At 34.9% G+C, this 19,491-nt stretch overlaps 1 protein-coding gene across 1 annotated transcript; it reads left to right on the forward strand.

Moving 5' to 3' along the window:
• Positions 1-5,435: 5,435 nt before the first annotated feature.
• On the forward strand, positions 5,436-18,659 carry LOC129950926 (homeobox protein unplugged). The gene is made up of 3 exons (XM_056062880.1): positions 5,436-6,419; positions 17,899-18,137; positions 18,199-18,659. Exons 1-3 carry the CDS (start codon positions 5,636-5,638, stop codon positions 18,535-18,537), a joined length of 1,362 nt encoding a protein of 453 aa, XP_055918855.1. The 5' UTR covers positions 5,436-5,635; the 3' UTR covers positions 18,538-18,659.
• Positions 18,660-19,491: the final 832 nt, after the last annotated feature.

The following is a 19,491-nucleotide window of genomic DNA, read 5'->3' on the forward strand; positions in this document are numbered from 1 at the left end:
TGAAAACATCAGCTCCTTTAGTGTTTTCAATTTACAAAGAGAATTATGGAGCTGTATAGTATTGGCATACATGCGGATGAACACAGCCCCTTAGACAGCGACTTTTTCACCCCGAATGTCAACAACGTTCTGATTTATTTCTGAACATGAAATGCATCGATGAGTTTTGTTAATTTGACTTTAAATTTATTTTCATTTGGTTTTTGATTATTTTTCTTTTATTTCGAAATGTTTATTGTTTTTTTTTTCACATAAAAGTATTTCTTTGTGTGATTCTAGAGTTTCATCAAGCGCTCAATTAATTTCAATGTAATTAAAAATCCTTATGTTATGCTAAAATGTATTAAGGCATGGAAAGATGTGCCTAAATAGAGATACATTAATATGGCATTTATTTGAACTTAAATATACCAAACACATCATGTAACTTAAAGAGTTAAGCTTGTTCATTAAAGTTTTGGATGGTTCGATATTTAATTTTGTAGGCCATTTATTTTGACGTCTTACACTTGACTTGGGAGACATTGGAATTTGTATGTAAGAATAATTTGCTTAAAAAAAGTTTACAAACATAAATGTAGTGTGTCACATCTCTTCCGATAGTCTTGACAAATACTGGTTATTAAACAAATCTTTTAAACTTCCATGGCGAACCTTTGTAAACAATTTATTGTTATAACACAAAATCTAGTAAGTTACCAGCAAACATAAGACAAAGAAAAGGTTTAATGATGTGAGTATTCCAAAATTTTAATATTTTAACTAACATAAACTAAATTATTTAAAATATTAAAACTTTCTTTTATTTAAACTGGTTCATCTGATCTGAACTCGCTTAGACAGTGACAGTTTGTGAAAAAAAACATGCAAACAAACCCAAACCCGAAAAACGGATCTACTAATTGTCAAATGTCAAAAACAAAAAAGATGTATGAATTTGGTAAATTACTAAAATTTAAAGAAGTCATTTATTAACTTGTATAAAATGTTTAGAAATAGTAAAATTTCTAAATAATTTAGAATTTTAAAAATTTAACTAAATCTTTGGAAATATGTCCGCTTCTGCTTTCTCGAGTTAATGGTGTTGGTGTCTCTTAAAGGTTTAAGTTGTTTTCATATCATCGACACTAATTATTGCAGTTTTTTATGAAAGGTTATAATAACTACACAGAAAAAAGAAGTTGTCATATTAACAATCGTCGATAGTCAACCTTATTTTTAAAAATTGACTACTGGATAGTCAATAGAACAATTTTCGATTGTCAATTTTTGGTAGTCAATATGACAACAAAAGTAGTCAATAGAACAACTTCGATAGTCAATATGACAATTTGGTTGTCATATATTGACTCCCCGAAATTGACTATCGAGGATTGTTATATTGACTACCCAGTAGTCAAAGTAGATTTCGGTTTTCAACAAAAATTGTCATATTGACTACCGCAGTTGTCGTATTGACTACAGCAGTTGTTGTATTGACTACTACAGTTGTCAAAACGACAACCGTAGTTTTAATTTCTTTTAACCAAAGTTGTAATATTGACTACCGCAGTTGTCATATTGACTACCAAATTGTAAAAAAATTTCGGATCCCAAAATTAACAACCGAAAATTGTTCTATTGACTATCGCGGTTATCGGCTTTTTCGTTCTGTGTATTGAAAGTTTCATTAATTGGAAAACATTTTTTGACATTGAATTTACTTGGGGTCTCCATTAAACATTTCCGATGACAGGACTATCGGCCTGCCATAAGATAATTCAATAGAGACCAACTATATAACATAAAGTCCATGATCCGGTCATGGTAGTTTGGATTTTTCGAGCGGATCAAAATCTTGTCATCAAATTTGACGTTTGACATTCAAATTTCATTTCGTACATTGTTGTTTACTACATATTACTTACCTGTTTCAGTGTTACAATGAATGATTGGTGACTAACCACCGGTGACACGCTGAATTTGATAAATTTATATAAAGCAAAAGAATGTTTGTGGAACTTTAAAAGCAATTTATACAAAAGGAACGATCTGAAAAGAAAAGCTTAGGAAGAAATAGACGAGCAGTTTATTAGGACCCAGCTGATAAAGAAAACACTGAAGTACCTACGAGCAACGTATGTCAATGAAGAAAAATAAGGCATTTGAGGTTGCTCATGGCAAGACGTAATAAGCCGAGTCAAAAAAACACTGGTTTGATGAGGATGAGATTGCGGGAGAGATGTTGGATTGATTTTCTTTGATACAAGCCTGTCATTTAAATTGTGTTAACTGGGAGACAGATCAGTGAAACGATTGGCGCGGCTAGATTTTGGCGCCCCGTGGCGGCCATTTTGTTAAGGTGACATCTGTCAAATCTTTTGTTTATTATTGAGTTGCTTTTGCCAAATCATCATGGCAAGCTACACGATTGAACACCACGTTCAAATTCTAAAACTTTATATTTGGCGTTTTTCTTTTTTAGTTCAGAGCAGAGCTCGAACTGTCAAAAGAATAATTGTGTTTCTTTTTGAGCTCTGATCGTTCAGAGCTTTGAATTCATGTTTCTTTTTTAGTTCTGAACATGTTCAGAGCACGCTCTGTGAGCTCAACTTAAAATAACAGAGTAAACGGAGTAAAATGCTGAACACAAACAATTTGATATTTGAAAGCCGGGAAATTAAAAAATTATCGTCAAAACAATAAAAATGGCGTAGAAGGAAAGATAATTTATAAAAAATTAATTACATACAGCATTTTTATGAATGAAATTTATTTCAGGAGTCAAATGGGCCAACTCTATGACTGTTTTATTAATTAATTTGATTAAAGAAAATTTTGAATGCCTTCAAACAGACGACATTTATGGCTGAAACACAAACACGCTTCAGCTTCGGCTTCGCCTGACGTTTACGAGTTTAGCCATATAGGAATTCAATGCATGCTATCACAATAGAGCTTCGACCTCACGTTTCGTTTGACAATCGTAAGGAAAAGAACGTAATGTAACGTAATGTGACTCCAAACGGAAGCTCTAGTTCAATTATCTGAACATTATGCTTTGTATGACAGCTCAACAGCTGTAAAAAAATGTCAACAAACTAAATATTTGCTCTTTGGATGGATGAAATAATAGAAATGTCATTCAAAGCAACCTCGAAGCTGGCCTAACGTAACGCAGACGAAGCCGAAGCTGAAGCGTGTATGTGTTTCAGCCATTAAAATCATGACAGTTTAGTGCTCAAGTTGTTTCATAATTAAATCAGAGAGCTCTGAACATACTCTGCTCAGAACTCTACTCTACTCTACTCTGCTCGCTCAGACTCTGCTCAGAGCTCAGCTCTGAACTAAAAAAGAAAAACGTTTATTATCAAAATGAGTGTTTGTTAACGCAAACGTTGTGCCCCTTGCGCCCATTGGGAATTGGCCTACAACCGTACAAGATCCAACTGACTCAGGAGCTCAAAGTTCATGACCATAGACAATGTCTTTTGTCCGCTGACTGGGTTTCGAATCGTTTGGAAGAGGACCCCATTTTTTGGCAAAAAATCATCTCTAGTGACGAAAAGAATTTTTGGATGAATAGCTGTGTTCATAAGGAAAAACATCTTTATTATCTAAAAAATAGTGTTTGATGTATTTCGAAGCCTTTAGTATATATCATTTTAATACATAATAAAGAAGAAACATCTTATTGAACACTCCTTTATTATATTTCTGCTAAGTTTGAAAAAATGACTGCGTTCAATCTTCAGTTAGATAGGTTATTCTGGTTATGTGCATTCTTAGATAACTAATTGAACGGGTTGGATACCTAAATTTAGATAATGGCTTTAAATAAAAACAACTTTCGGCTGTTCACAAAAACCTGACGAACATTTAGATTTCGAGGTCCAACATTTTTGTAAATAAATTTTAATAATTCACTTAATTTTAGCTAAAAAACATTAACATTTAAATCAGTTTTCTGGCTTCTTTAAATAAAACTATACGTTGAATCAGTTAGGTATTATATCGGATACCCTCATAAGCCGGAAATTCTTGGATACCCTTGGATTATTTTTTTATGACATCTGAACTGTTTTGGATTAGCTATTCTTTTACACTTACATTATTTACAAAACGGTATCCGGATACCCTATCTGTCTAAGATTGAGCTGTCATTGCTTTAAGTTGATAACGATGACACCTTTCAAACTCATCTGTCATTTGAAATGTGTCATAAAATTAGCTCATAGTTCGCCGTTAATAATGGATCGACAGTACAACAAAGTTTTAAATCAATAATTAAAATCACAACCGACTTCGCAAACAATCAGTATATTTGTGAAGAAATTTAAAGAGAGTGCGGATGCGCCGCTGATAGCTGAAACACAAACACGCTTCACTTTCAGCTTCGCCTGACGTTTACGAGTTCAGCCATAGAAATTCAATGCATCCTATCATAATGAAGCTTCGACCTCACGTTTCATTTGACAAACGTAAGGAAATAACGTAATGTGACTCCAAACAGTAGCTCTTGTTTAAATTTGCTGAACATTTGCTTTGTCTGACAGCTCAACAGCTGTAGAAAAGTCAGAAAAGTCAAAAAACTAAATTCATATGCTTTTGGAGGGATTCCCATTGGTTATAATAGGTAAATTGGGCACTTATAATCATGTACGTTGACACTATTATATATATAAATATTTGTCGACGCAAAAGCCCGTATTTCTGGGGAAAATACCAAAATTGTAGGTTGTAACTTATGAAATGCGTGAAAAAAAACTCCAAATAATGATAAAAACAACCCAGACAAAACCCTTTTGGATAAATTCCTTTAAGAACCAAAAGTAACGTATACCAATGTACAAAAATACCTGAAAAATATTCTTCAACATTTAATTCTTTCAAGATTATCAAACATATCCCAAAACACCCCCCGTTTGAGCGGAAAATTAAAGAAACAAAGCAAGGGAGTCATAATAATAATAATTGATCTCATCCGGACTCAAAACACCGGATCCAAGAAAAACTATCGCCAACTCGATTGTGACTTGTGAGTAGGTATACCTATAGCTAAGCTATGCTATGTAATTGCTCCCTAATCTATTTGAAATTCATTTTAATGGAGAGGCGGGTCTGTGTTGTTTTTCATTCTGGCTTTTGTTGTTGTTATTTTAATTGACAGCTCACACACAATCGAACACAAACATAATGACGTACAAAACAAATAACTAACACAAATACACCTAACAAAAGTCAAATAAAGGGGGCGCTTTCGTTTCACTCGCACGACGCCACTGATTGGCATGCGTTAAAATATTGCAGCCATGTTGATTTGTAAAAGGGGCGTCCACAGGCGCACGCAGCAAAGAAAAGAACCAGTTTGTAGAGTGGAGGGGATTGAAGATTTTTGGGCAAAGCCAATGCCATTGCCAGTAGTTGCCAGTAGCCAGTTGTCACTACCCCCGTCATAATAATGTGTCGCTAGTTTTGACAGTTTCACTTTGTACGTGGCTAGTGTCAGTTGTGTTTATGTTTGTAGCACGGTACAATCGGATTCTCAAATAGTTTTTGGATATAATTATATATTTGTTTTCTGTTTAAGTAAAAAAAATAAGTCATTAGTGGGTGACGCGACGTTATGAAAAATAGTTTTTGAAGAAAAAACATAATGGAGAATCCAACTCGTTCGCTCGAAGTAGAAAACACAAAACTGTCAAAAATCTCTAGTCCCTTTTCGATCGAATCGTTAATTGCTAATCGAAATGCGCCAACAATGATGGCGTCGCGTCAGGTGAAAGTTCCTCCGACGGCGGATTCTGTGGAATTGCCGTTTGCTACACATTCACTACCAATTGGTTTTCCTCCGAACTTTCCTTTCTACAATCCTTGGATACACGGATATTTTGGACAAAATCACGAACGCCTCAATCAACTGCTGTCAAATGGATCGTATTACCTCGGAAATCAACATGCTTCCGCTGCCGTCGCTTCTGCAGGTGGTGGCAGCGGTGGCGGTGTCGGTAGCATTGCAGATAATATTAAAGGTGTTGATTCCGATTTGAGAAGTCAAACACTAGATAATCGTTCACTTGCCTTACTCAGATCGACAGACCAAAATTATTGTGAAAAACTTGTAAATTTCGTCAAAAACGGAAGATTCGATCCCGCGCGTGAAAAGCTAGCTGAGTTTCTAATGCATGCGAACAATGCAGAATATAACGGTGATAGATTACAACAATGCTTGAATAATCGAACTTTAAGTGAAAGTGACCCAAGAAGTTTGGATATGAGTGAATGTAGTTCAATGAATAATGCCGATTGTTTACCTCTGACGATTTCGAAAATGGAAGCAAACGACTTCGAAAGACCGGAAGAAGAATTCGAACACAGCGGTGATTCGTGTAGTGATATAAGCCTTACAATGTCTCCCGAAGACACGGATAAGAACCAAGGTAATTTTATTTTGACAGAACAATGAACAATAAGGTTCAGAAAAATATCCATACAGACGAGGGAATGTATAATTAACGGTATACTACTGTCTTTTAAATAGGTTTATAGTTAACTATATTCAATATCAAATGCTTGTACACATTTTGTGGGAACTTTTCGCTAAGTTAATGTCTAAAAGTGTATATATTTTTAATTAGGCTTACAAACATACCAAATTTAAATTATCCCGACTATTTAAAAAACAATTAGGGGCAAATTATTAAACAATAAACAATTCAATATACACAAAAATTTCCCAGGTTTTCTGGTGGTGCTTAACGAATGAACAAATAAACTAGTTTTCTAGATAATTGTTGGTTCATCTAAATCAATTATTAATGACTTCATTTTAAAACGTTTACCATTTTCCCTACCAAAATTGAAACAAATCAGGATATTTCAAAACAGTGTTCTTTTTGATGCAGCTATATTATAATAATATTTCAATACCAGTTTTGATAATTAAATGCTAAATAAAGACAGATTTTTGCGCTGCTTAAAAAATGGTATAACTTTAAAATAAAATGAATAATTCACAAACTTCATTCTCAAGGTCCTTTTGCTTAAACTCTTTTATAAAACGTCCTCACCTAAAATAATTATTCTATGTTATCAGTAAAAACTCCCATTTCAAGGATAAGTAATGTGTCTAAAACGTTAAAAAAAGAATATTTTTCACTTATGTGTAGTAACTGAGGTTAACTTGTAAAATGACACCTGTCAAATAAAATTCTATAGGTAAGCATGCTTATTTAAAGTTAGAAGTAGTTTCCGTTTTTGTCTTCATATATTTGTTTTAACTTTCAAATTGAAATGAAATAAAAGTTAAAAGGAATTTCCAACTGTCAAAAAGACATATCAGCCATTTTGAGCTCAATTTGACAGAAACTGTTTTTCAATTTAGTAGTTTTAGTATTTTTAAAGCTATAGAAAAGCTCTTGTCAAAATAAAAACAGCAGTTTTAAGAACAAGATAAAACATTAATTTTTTTTGGTTTGCCTTTAAAATGTGTTTTCAATAACTCCGATAAGTGTACAATTACTTCTGAGGGAATTTATTTAATATATGTAAATTTTAAGGAGAAGCGTTTGCCGGTTGTCTGAATTCACAAAGTTTTTCATTAAAAATCACCTTAAACTTAAATATGGACCACATTGAAATACTTTAAAATACTTTGTGTGAAGGTTTTGCTTAAGGGGTCCGCCATCTTATTTTTTTTTTCAACTAGTGCTTATTTCGTGGGTGGTAACACTTACATATCTCTTGTCGAATTTGACAGATAATTAGTTTTATTCTTCCGTTGAACGAATATGGTTGTGTATACGCTTGAACAACGCTCGAAAAAATTGGCTCTGATCGACTTAGAGAAGATGCCTATTTTGCCAAAAAAATCATCTTTTCAGATGAAGCTCATTTTGATCGTGGCGGGTATGTAAACAAGCAAAATTGTCGCATTTGGGGCACAGAAAACCTGCACTCATACATTGAAAAACCGATACACCTAAAACGAGTCATTGTTTCGTGCGGAATTTGGTCCAGAGGCATAATTGGGCCATTTTTCATAAATGAGCAAGGATTGTCCTTTGTGGCGATCATTATCGGGCCACGTTGAACGAATTTTTGTTTAAAAAAAGTTATTTCACGGACCCTTTATAATATTTGTATCTTGTTAATGCTATAAACTTAAATTTAACTTCAAATGAATTGACGCTTTTATTCAAACAGAGGGACGTGCTATCGATAATTCGTATACGAATGCTTGTTATTTCTGTGATAGATTGCGTGACATTTTCCTTCAATGTGATTTTTTTCAGCAATTTCCATAAAAGTTTGACAAACGCGGTTTTAGAATCATTTCTAAAAACATGAGCGCATGGTTGTCAAATCGGAAACAAATTTGTTTTAAATGAAGATTTCAGGCAAAGCACATCGTACAAAAAGCGATTATATACTTTTATGATTTTTTCGGGATAATTTTTTGAAAAAAATGTAGTTTTCTGTTAACTTCGAAAGTACAAATTATGGAAATTATTTCATCTTTTAAATTTTTTGATTGATATTTTTGAGCAAATCCGTATAAATCCAAATAGAAAATGAAGTCTAACAGCCGATGTTTGACGAATGTGAACGGTTTTGGTATCAATCCGAAAACGTTCATCAAACGCATTTCAAGAGGAAAAACATGATTTGTATTAGTATTATGGTTGAACTTTTAAAAATATATTTGGCTTGTTTGTTTAATTCCTAATACCGTTTTTATTTTGATATTTGGAATCACAATTAAACACTTTCTATATATTTGGAGGATTTTGAAAATGAAAAACTTATGACCATTTTTTTTTTTTTAAATATGATATCCATTTGAAATAGAACATAATGGGATACTTCGGTTGACATTAAGGAACTTGGAGGTAAAGCATAAGCTTCTATCTTTTGAGTGATCAGCTTTCAAAAATTACCTTCAATTAAGAAAGTTAAATAAAAAGTTAGCTAAGAAAAATCTTCTTCTACGGTGTTTTATAGTCAAGCCCACAAATTTTGTATTCCGCAGTGAAAGCTGAACTTCATTGCTATATGTTCTTTATTAATTATTTATTATTGTTTCATTTGAAGTTGTAGGGGGCAGTATAGATAAAGCGCCTTATGTCTCCTAAACGTTGAACACACATCGAGCGTGTTGAAAGAAAATCACTTGACGCATTACAAAACATGACAAGTGTCAAGTTTTAAAGTTTTAGTGCATGAATGTGTGAGTTCTTCTGATTTCGATTTTTATTTTAAATTCGAAAGCAAGCATCAGAATTGTAATTTTTCTCCTAGTGAACATTTTCAAAAGCATCAATAATGCTTCCATAACCTTCTTATTTTTCACCATCTTTTGTTCAAAATTTATAATTGCAAAATAATTAAGACTGGTTGCTCACATTAAAGGATTCGCATTGAGAACCGGAGCGAATATAAAAGAATATTTTGAAACGGTTCTAATTTCATTAATATTGAGTTTTCTTTTCCCCCATAGACCAAATTGCGTTACGGAAGATTTAAAAAAAAAAAAACAAGAACTTCAAACCGATGTCAACTAATTCTTCATCGATTTCAAGTCCGCGTATGACAGAATCTGTAGAGAAAAGATTTAGGTACAGAATAATGTCCTGTTGTGGCATTTCTGTCAAACGTGTCTGTTTGTGCAAAATGACGGTGTAGAATGCACGTTACACCATCAGGTGCATTTGACGCAACAAAATATCTTAGACCTTTCGATTTACTGTCATGTGACTTCTCCAACATCATTCCCCGACTCTCAAACTTTCAAACATAATAACATACCCTTATTTTCAAAAAAGAACAACCAACTACCTAGTTTTAAACAAAACTTCACCAAAGACAGCTACACTTTTGAGGTAGTTGAGTTCTTTAGCCATTGCTAGTAATTCACAAAAAGACACCGGACACCGTCAATGTAATGAAACCAACTTGGCGTGGAAAACTGGAGACAGCTAACTGCAACCCGTTAAGGTCTATATCCATTCCGGCCTTTTTTCGAAATGTGGGCACGAATTAATCAATATATTTAGGAAAGATATGCAATTTTAAAAATTTAAAAGAAACAAAATTAAACAGAAACAACAACTTTTTTAGCGTTTTTAACTGTGCCTATATGATTTCCTCATACAAGGAATTTTCTAAGACGTTTTCTTGTTGTTTTTAATATTGAACTTCAGAGTTCAAGACATTGTAGAAACCTCTTTATCGTTGTTAAGAGTCGGACACAGCTCGCAATGCGTGTAATTTTGTAAAGTTTATGTTTTAACGCCCATTTTCCGAATTTCGATCGAAAGTAAATTGAAATCACTTTAGCATGTTCGAAAACTTCGAAATTGCTTCGAACTGTCAGAACTGAAGGATCATCCATTTTTATTTTGTTTCTGAAATAAAATGTTTGCTGTTTTGAAGATGGATGCAATATTATTGGCAATTTCAAGTGAAAAAAGGAAGCAGAATTCGAGAGAAAAAATAAGAAGACGAATTTTGCGAGATAAATCAAATATATTGGACTTACCTAACACATTGTAAGTGTTTCAACTATTATAAATTAAGCAAAGACGCTTTTTTATATGTTCTAAGGAAAATAGAACCTTTTATAATACCTCCATCGATTCGTTCAATTCAAAAACTTGCTGCAACCCCCCGATTGCTAGCAGAAGGGAGCTATCAAAGGTCAATTGGCAATGACTTAGATATAGCCTTGCCAAGGCCCACGGTTTATAAGATCATTGAAGAAGTTATAAATAAGTTTTAATAAATTGTGCAACAAGTGGATCAAACAACCGAAAACAACTGTATTATTTGACATACAATTCACGGAAATAAAAAACGAAATGTGATTTGAATGCGTTCAGAAAATGGAACAAATTGAGACAGAACCTCCATTTGCATGTTCGAAAATCCAATTCACATTAACAAATTGTGGAACACACAAATTCACTTTCACAAAGTGTATTCACAATTAGTGAAATGCAGAACATGGACATAAGTGTTCAATTAAGTTCTCATCTAATATTTTGCTTGGTTTTGTTTATGAAGCTTTTAGTTCCATCCACTTAGGACTTGTGGATGCAATAAAGCAATAAAGTACAAACTTCTTCACCTTCTCCTCCGTAGCACTCCTATTTTTAGGATCGAGAAAACACTAATTGAAACTGGAGAAAATTAGATGAGCTCGTTCCATTTTCGTATTTTTAGTGTACGATGTCTGATTTTTGTTTAATATTTAATAAACCATCGGAAACTTCATCTCTCACAATTTTTAAATCAACAAGAATTATAGCTAAGCCATAATCACGCGTTCGGCGTTCAGTCATTCCATTTTTGGCATATTGAATAGAAACCATTGGCTCTTATGAGGCAATCTGAAATGTTAACTAAAGCTTTATGCTCGTCGTAAATATCATAAGATGTAGCTTACACCCGAATAGATCTATTTTTGATATTGTCACGCTTTGACAGCTGACAACTGTACTGTCATTGAAGTTTTATTTCAGAATCTGTGTAAAGCAAGTGTCTTTCCTTTTATTGAAAATTTATACAAATATAAATAAAATAAAACAAATCAACGAACTTCGGATATGCACATTGAATGTTAGGTCCCTTAACAGATCACGTGTGGCCGAAGAATTAGCGGAGGCCCTAGACCGCTATAAAGCATCACCGCCATCCAGAAAATACGATGGGATGGGCCGGACAAAAAGAGGATGCAAAACTGCGATATTTACTATGATGACTGCTCCCACGAAAACCAACAGCGATTGGATGCGGCTTTGTCATTATAGCCAGACTTAGGCAAGAAGTCTTGAGCTATAGGTGTATCAAAGATAGCCTCATGACCATACGCATCAAGGCTAAATTTGGTAACATTAGCCTGATATGTACGCACGTCCAGAGCAGAGAGAAGAATGACAACACCAAAGGGAAATGTCCTAGCTACGATATTAAAATTGTCCTCGGCGATTTAATGCCAAGCTAGGAAAAGAAGTCATTTTTGGTGGAATAATCGGCAAAAACAGATGTACGACAACACTTCCAACAAAGGATTCAGGTTCATAGATTTTGCTGCGGGGCGAAACGTCATAGTAGCCAATAGGCGTTTTCCACGCCTCAACATCCACAAAGGAACTTGGAGTTCTTCAGATCAATACTGACGCTAGATACGCTTTCAGCATCATGGATGTCCGAACTTGACTCAGACCACAATGTATCGAAAACCAGTGGCAATCATTGCCAAGATGCAATCGGAGAAGCCGCCTCTGACGTGCTAGGTTTCAAGCAGCCACCAACAAGGAACCCCTGGTTTTATGAGGAATGTCGGCAGGCAAATGCAGCCAAACAACAGGCACGCAAAGCGCCGCTGCATAAAAGAACTAGAGGTACTGATGAGCTCTATAAGCAGAAGAGGCGTGAGGAACACCGACTTCTCAGAAGGAAAAAGAGAGAGCATGAGATGCGTGCGGTCAAAAATGTTGAGAGGTTCAAAAGTAGGAATGAAGTTCGAAAGTTTTATGAGCAGCTGAAACGAAATTCACAGGTACATAAACCTAGACCCGAAGGCTGCAAAGACGAAAGTTGAAACATCATAGTGGAATCGCAGTCAATGTTGAGGATATGGAAGGAATTCCGCTGTCAGGCAGGATGATCCATTCAACAAAGACGACGAAAGCCAAAAATCCCGTCCTCCCGACTTAGACGAAGTAAAGATTGCCATATCTAAGCTGAAGTCTAACAAAGCCGCAGAAGCGGATGGCTTGAATGCCGAGCTCTTTAAAGCAGCTGGAGGTAAGTTGGTTAGGAGCATGCACCAACTTATCTGTAAGATATGGTCAGAAGAAAGCATGCCCGATGAATGGAACCTCAGTATTGTTTGCCCGATCCTGAAAAAAGGAGACCCTCTAAACTGCACCAACTATAAAGGAATCAGTCTACTTAAAATCGCCTATAAAGTCTTCTCTGCCCTTATATGTGAACGTCTAAAGCCCATCGTCAACAACCTGATAGGTCCTTATCAGTGTTGTTTTAGACCAGGAAAGTCCACAGTTGATCAAATATTCACATTACGGCAGATCCTGGAAAAAGCCCAAGAACACCAAATCGACATCCACCATCTTTTTATCGATTTCAAGGCCGTATATGACAGCATCTACAGGGACGAGCTGTATATAGCCATGTCTAGTTTTGGCATAACTGCCAAACTCTTCTGTTTGTGCAGGATGACCATGGAGAATTGAAACAACTTAACAGAACCTTTCGATGTCAAAAAAGGTTTTAGACAAGTTGATGTGCTGTCATGCGATTTTTTTAACATCGTACTTGAAAGAATAGTGCAGAGCTCACACGTCAACACTAGAGGCACTATCTTTCAAAAGTCTGTCCAATTACTGGCATATGCTGATGACATTGACATAATCGGAAGAACTCAGCGTGATGTAAATGGGGCTTTTGTGAGTATTGAGGCAGAGGCGGCAAAAATGGGTTTAACGGTTAATGAGGGCAATACAAAGTACATGTTGTCGTCAAGAATGGACTTACAACACCGACGTCTTTGTCAAAACTTCACCATCGACAGACGTAACTTTGAGGTAGTCAAGGACTTCGTCTACCTAGGCTCCGCTGTAAAGGCAGAAAACAACACCAGCGCTGAGATCAAACGCAGAATAACTCTTGCTAACCGCTGTTTCTTTGGAATAAGAAAGCAATTGAATGGTAAAGTCCTCTCTCGAGGGACTAAAGTGTTGATATATAAGACCCTTATCATCCCCGTCCTGCTATACGGTGCAGAAGAACGGACTATGACAAAAGCGGATGAAAGCACCTTGGGTCGCTTCGAGAGAAAAGTTCTTCGTGTGATCTACGGTCCCGTATGCATCGAAGGGGAGTGGAGGAGAATATGGAACGTAGAGCTGTACGGGCTGTACAGCGACGTAGACTTAGCCAGAAGGGTAAAAGTCCAACGACTAAGATGGCTGGGTCACGTAGAGCGCATGGAAACCAATACTCCGGCCCGGGAAGTCTTCGAATCCGCACACTCACATTACAGCGCAGTAGAGGAAGACCGCGGATCAGGTGGCGCGCACAAGTGGAAGGTGACCTCACCCATCTTGGAGCTGCGAAACTGGATTCTAGATGGAGAAGTTTGTTGGGTGAGGCCCTAGTTCACACAGGACTGTAGGGCCACCTTAAGTAAGTAACTAAATAAATAAATCAAAGAAATGTTAGTAAACGTAAACTTTCTTTGCAACGCCCGGGGCTTGAAGGTTGAAGCCACATTTTAGTTTTGCAAATTCTTACATCACGCTTATGACACATATGATATCGTAAGGTCGTTAAGAAGTCTGTCAAAAGCCCGACCTCACCAACTGTCAAAATTAGGACCAAGTTAAACCTTAAAAAATGATTTGAATTTTGTGTTTCCATTACAGTTTTACATAAAAGATGTCGCTAGTTAGTGAGACGACCTGAGTTTAAGCATGTTAGTCATAATGGATTCCAAAAAATACGTTCTCATAAATAGATTATACCATAAGTACAAAAATAATTTGTCAACTCTTCATTATCATAAAACATTATAACTTTCTTTTTGTAAATGGTTCGGAAAATTTAAATTTGTAAAATATTAAGTGATGAATAACAAGAATAATCTTAAAAACCCTTAAACCCACTCCCTTAGGATGTCTAAGGCCATAATCCAGAGGGTAAATTTATTTACAGTATAATCCTTAAATTGGGGGTGTGCAACAGAACATTACCATCATATGTACGTACATATAATTATTTGAAATGTGATCCCTTCTCAAAAAGAGTCAATTGAATAAATATATTTACAAACTCGCAACAATGAAAAATTCATGATATGATAAAGCCATGAGGTTTAATGGGGTGCTGATGCGATTTCCATAGCTGTGCGGCAAGCGTCGGGTAGTTTGGCGTACGGCTTCTTGTGTTGCGGTGGCGGTAACATTATAATTTCATCATCATCCACACTTCTCATTCTTTGACACAAATGGGGGATGAAAAGCTGAATCAAATGTGTTGTTTTTCTATATTTCAAAAACTCACTGCTCACCCCACCTTCCTCAGACATTGCAAATTAAATCACATCTCATCGTTTTTCCAACACTTTTATGGTTGGATTACCGGAACCCAAAAATCACTTGATTTACTTCGGAGAGCTGGCTTTTTGACTAAACGACCGAACGACACCCGGATCATAATCTCTCTCGGTCTCTGCTGTCGTTGGCGAGGGCCGTTAAAGGAACAAGCAAATTTATATTCCTCGAGCGAGCAATTTGGTCTTCGGGGGTGGGGTAAGTTGTTTTAGTGATTTTCCAAAACGACAGATGAGACGTCGTCGTCGGTTGGTCGGTCGTCTCGCAGTTTTGAATATAATTTGTATACATAATTCTCCTGATGATGCTGATGGCTGGAAGTGGAAGCTGGCGGAATTCTGATGGATATGCTTGTTGATGCTTTGATTTCTTTGGAGCGGGACTAACCGATTATTTTGACCGCTTGAGTGCTTACTAAAAAGAGAGGGAGACACGGCAGCGTTGATGATGATGATGATGACGATCAAGAACAACAACAACAACGACGGATGAGGACGTCTAGATGACGTTTAGCATACAATTCTTGCATCCATTATACGCTTTTCAAATGCAACGCGTTCTAAATGAATTGAGATTTTAAGTTTCTTCCGTTTTTTATTTTGTTAGCTTAAAATGGGTGGTTAAGGGTGGAGTGTTGGAAATTAACATACTCGCTTTTGCCTTGGATGTCAAGATGTCAGGATATATACAAAATGAACAGACTTTTGGAGGAGGAGGATATTGTGGAGAGATTTATTTGATTGACATCCAACACAGCGTAGCATTTTGAGTTTTTTGGTTTTGCCAGAAGATTAGCCCGCGAGATGTTAATGATATTTTTGAAATATTTTAACTTTTTTTGTGGGGAGGAATTTATACAATACTATAAAAATCGTTAAGAATAATGGATGTGCTTAAATAGAAAAACCATATCAAAAATTATTATTCTTTAGAAAACCAGAGACAATAAGAGTTAGTTTTGAAAATTAACGCGTACAATGGAATCGAGGGTTACAATACATTTTGTGATAATAAAAATATGGTTGGAGACATCAAATGCTTGAAAATATTGAATATACGGCTTTATCAACTCATATACCTACTTCAAAATAAAGGAAAATTTGGTTGTAGAAAACAAACGTCAGATTGGAGATTGAACTGTCAAACAAAAACTTTTTGACGTTCTTTTGACGTACTTTTGAACGTTCAAAACATACAATTTTGTGTTTCTTTTTCGTTCTGAACGTGGTCTGAGTTTGTTTAGAATGCTCTCTTTAAGTTTAGAATAAAATAACTGAGCAGATTGACTGGCTTAACACAATGGCGAAGCTGAAGCTTGTCATACTGCCAAAGTTGAAAAATATGAAAACAACACACAGTTTTAAAATGCGAAGTTGAAGCCAAAGCTGAAGCGTTTTTAATGACAGCTTCTGTTTCAAGCGTTTTTTAAGCTCCACCCAATTTGTTCAGGCGGTGCTTTAAATATTGAACACAAGCATTTGACAGCTGAATTCGAACACTTGCCTGAGTATTATTAGCTTTTCGATTTTAATTTAAGTTGCGATTATTATTTCTTGGTTCTTAAAAAAATGACAAGCAAATTGATAAATGTCAAATAGTGACAGCTAAGTTTTCAGGTGTGTTTTAAAAAGTTGAAGCCAAAGCAGAAGCTAAAGTGTTTTTTAAAGCGTCACCCATTGTGTTAAGGTGGTTCCTTGAATACAAGCATTTGACAGGTGAAATCGAACGCTTGCTTGATTATTATTAGCTTTTCCATTTTAATTTAAGTTGTGATTATTATTTACTGGTTCTGTAAAAAAAATGACAAGTAAATTGATAAATGTCAAATAGTGACAGCTAAGTTTTCAGGTGTGTTTCAAAAAGTTGAAGTCAAAGCCGAAGCTGAAGTGTTTCAAGCGTTTTTTCAAGCGTCACCCATTGTGTTAAGGCAGTGCGTTTAATATTGAACACAAGCATTTGACAGGTGAAATCCAACGCTTGCCGCATTATTATTAGCTTTTCCTCTTTAAAATGACAAGTAAATTGATAAATGTTAAATAGTGACAGCTAAGTTTTTAGGTGTGTTTCAAAAATAGTTGTGACAGATCAGAACACGCTTTGTTCGGAGGATGTTCCAGAGCATGCTCGCTATGCTCGGAATCTGTTCATAACTTTTTTTCTGCTGACAATAAGTTAGCCATTTTATCAAGAGCTTAGAGTGCGTTCCAAACTATAGCTCTGATTGAAAAAAGGAACAAAATCCGAGCACTTTGATTTTTCTCAGCACAAATAAAAAACAGATCTTTTTTGACAGCTCAATTCTTAGCTCTCAGTTTAAAAAGAAAAACGCCTAGAAAAAAAAATTTCAATTTGACAGTTCAAGCTCTGTTTGGATCGAAAAAAAAAAACGGATAATGTATGCGTAAGAATTCGTCTTCTTTGCAAGCAAAAGTGTTTGACAAACTTAACATATTATCTCATTTTCATTTAATTCTTTAAAAGATATAGGAATTAGATAGGAGAGCTAGACATTTTTAAATCGTCTGAAATTTAGAAATGTCAAAACAAGACTCCGCAAAAGAAATTAATGTGAATTCCGTTATTCAACTTTGACGTTTTTGAAATACACAGATACAAAAATACAAGTCAAGAATACATGTATGGCAGCGTAATACTAAGATAACCTTGACATCTGTATTTTTCACAAACGTCAAAGTAAAAGTGACACTTTCCGCCATTTAAAAAAGTGAAAAACCGAACTTTTTTTTTATATATTAACTTATATCATGTTTTTTTATTACAGATTGTATTCACTCCGACAGTGAAGATTGTTCCGATGATGATGCTCCAAATGCCTCAAGTGGTAGTGGATCCATTAAAGGTCAACAAAACAGCAGCAGTAGTTCAAAATCAAGAAGAAGAAGAACTGCATTTACCTCAGAACAACTTCTAGAATTGGAACGTGAGTTTCATGCTAAAAAATATCTCAGTCTTACAGAGCGTAGTCAAATTGCAACTAGTCTTAAATTAAGTGAAGTTCAGGTAATTCATTTTTAATCTTATGTGAAAATAGAAACCTTAATGAATGTATATATTTGTTTAGGTCAAAATCTGGTTTCAAAACCGTCGAGCAAAATGGAAACGAGTCAAAGCTGGCCTTACTACCCACGGTCTAAGTCGAGGCACCACAGGAAACGGCACGAAAATTGTAGTTCCTATTCCAGTTCATGTAAATCGCTTTGCTGTGCGTTCACAACATCAACAAATGGAAAAAATGGGTTTAAGTGGCCCAAAACCAGATTTACGTAAGAAAATCTCACTCGAATTAAGTGGTTTTGAATGTTTCAATAGCAATGGCGGCCATAGTGTTGTGGGACTACCACCAAGTACAAGTTCTGCCGGTGCACCACCTCTAACAAATGTAGCACGAAATATTTACTAAAATTCAAGTAAAAGTCTGTCAAAAAGTGTAAACTATATATTTATAATTTTTTAAGGACCTACATAATAATGTTTAAGTATGTGTATGATTTGAGTATATAATATGCCTATATATATAAATCGTATTGTAAAATTAGTTTTTAAGGTTGTTTTTCGATAGGTTTAAGAAAAAAAAATATGATTATAAGAAGTTTAATAAAATTCGAAAATTAAGTCTTCTGTTTTTCTGATTTTGAATAGTACTTGAGACACCAATCTTTGGGTGATTTACGATTTTATACTGGATATCAGAGTCGTTTTTTGAAAGGCGAATCGGGGAAACAATAAACGGCTTGGACGAAATGGTCTGAATTGAAAGAATTAATTATGCTACAATATACGAGAACCACAAAATATCAACACAAAATGTTTTCAATCTATAGAAAGGAAAGTTAATAGTAATATTTTCATTGCCCTTATTACAGCTTGAGAAATTGGTAGGTACACTCGTAAGCAACAGAAAGAGAGATAGTTTTTGAAATATATCTAATAACATAAAACGACAATAAGGTATTTTTAAAGACAAAGCAAAAAATACCATAGTTTCAAACAACCAACTTTACGATGATTTCTTTGTCTTCTAGATATAGTTCAGCATTTTAATACCTTACTTAGTTTTAGGAAACTCCAATAAATTATGAGATGATTAATGAATAGTGGTTTTAAGAAAGAACTTTGAGTTAAATTACCGTGTTTTTTTGGCATTCTATAAATAGTTTAGTAGAAAATTCCCAAGAAAACGCATCGGCAGTGGCCAGATTTTTGTATTTAAAAATTGGTACAACTGAAAGAAGATCTGTCAAAATAATAATAAAAAAACACAAATACAAGAAAGTTTTGTGAAAATCAAAGGGAAAATTAACTTCAGCAATAAAAAACTAACTAAAACTAATAAAATGGACAATTTTCATGAAGA

Source organism: Eupeodes corollae, chromosome 3 (assembly GCF_945859685.1).
Source record: "Eupeodes corollae chromosome 3, idEupCoro1.1, whole genome shotgun sequence".
In the NCBI taxonomy this organism is placed as follows: Eukaryota; Metazoa; Arthropoda; class Insecta; order Diptera; family Syrphidae; genus Eupeodes; species Eupeodes corollae.

Bases quoted from the DNA above. Each gene is read 5' to 3' on its own strand.
- LOC129950926 (XM_056062880.1), top strand. From the start codon at position 5,636: ATGGAGAATCCAACTCGTTCGCTCGAAGTAGAAAACACAAAACTGTCA. The intron at 6,420-17,898 runs GTAATTTTATTT...TTTTTATTACAG, and splicing joins AGACACGGATAAGAACCAAG to ATTGTATTCACTCCGACAGT. The intron at 18,138-18,198 runs GTAATTCATTTT...ATATTTGTTTAG, and splicing joins TTAAATTAAGTGAAGTTCAG to GTCAAAATCTGGTTTCAAAA.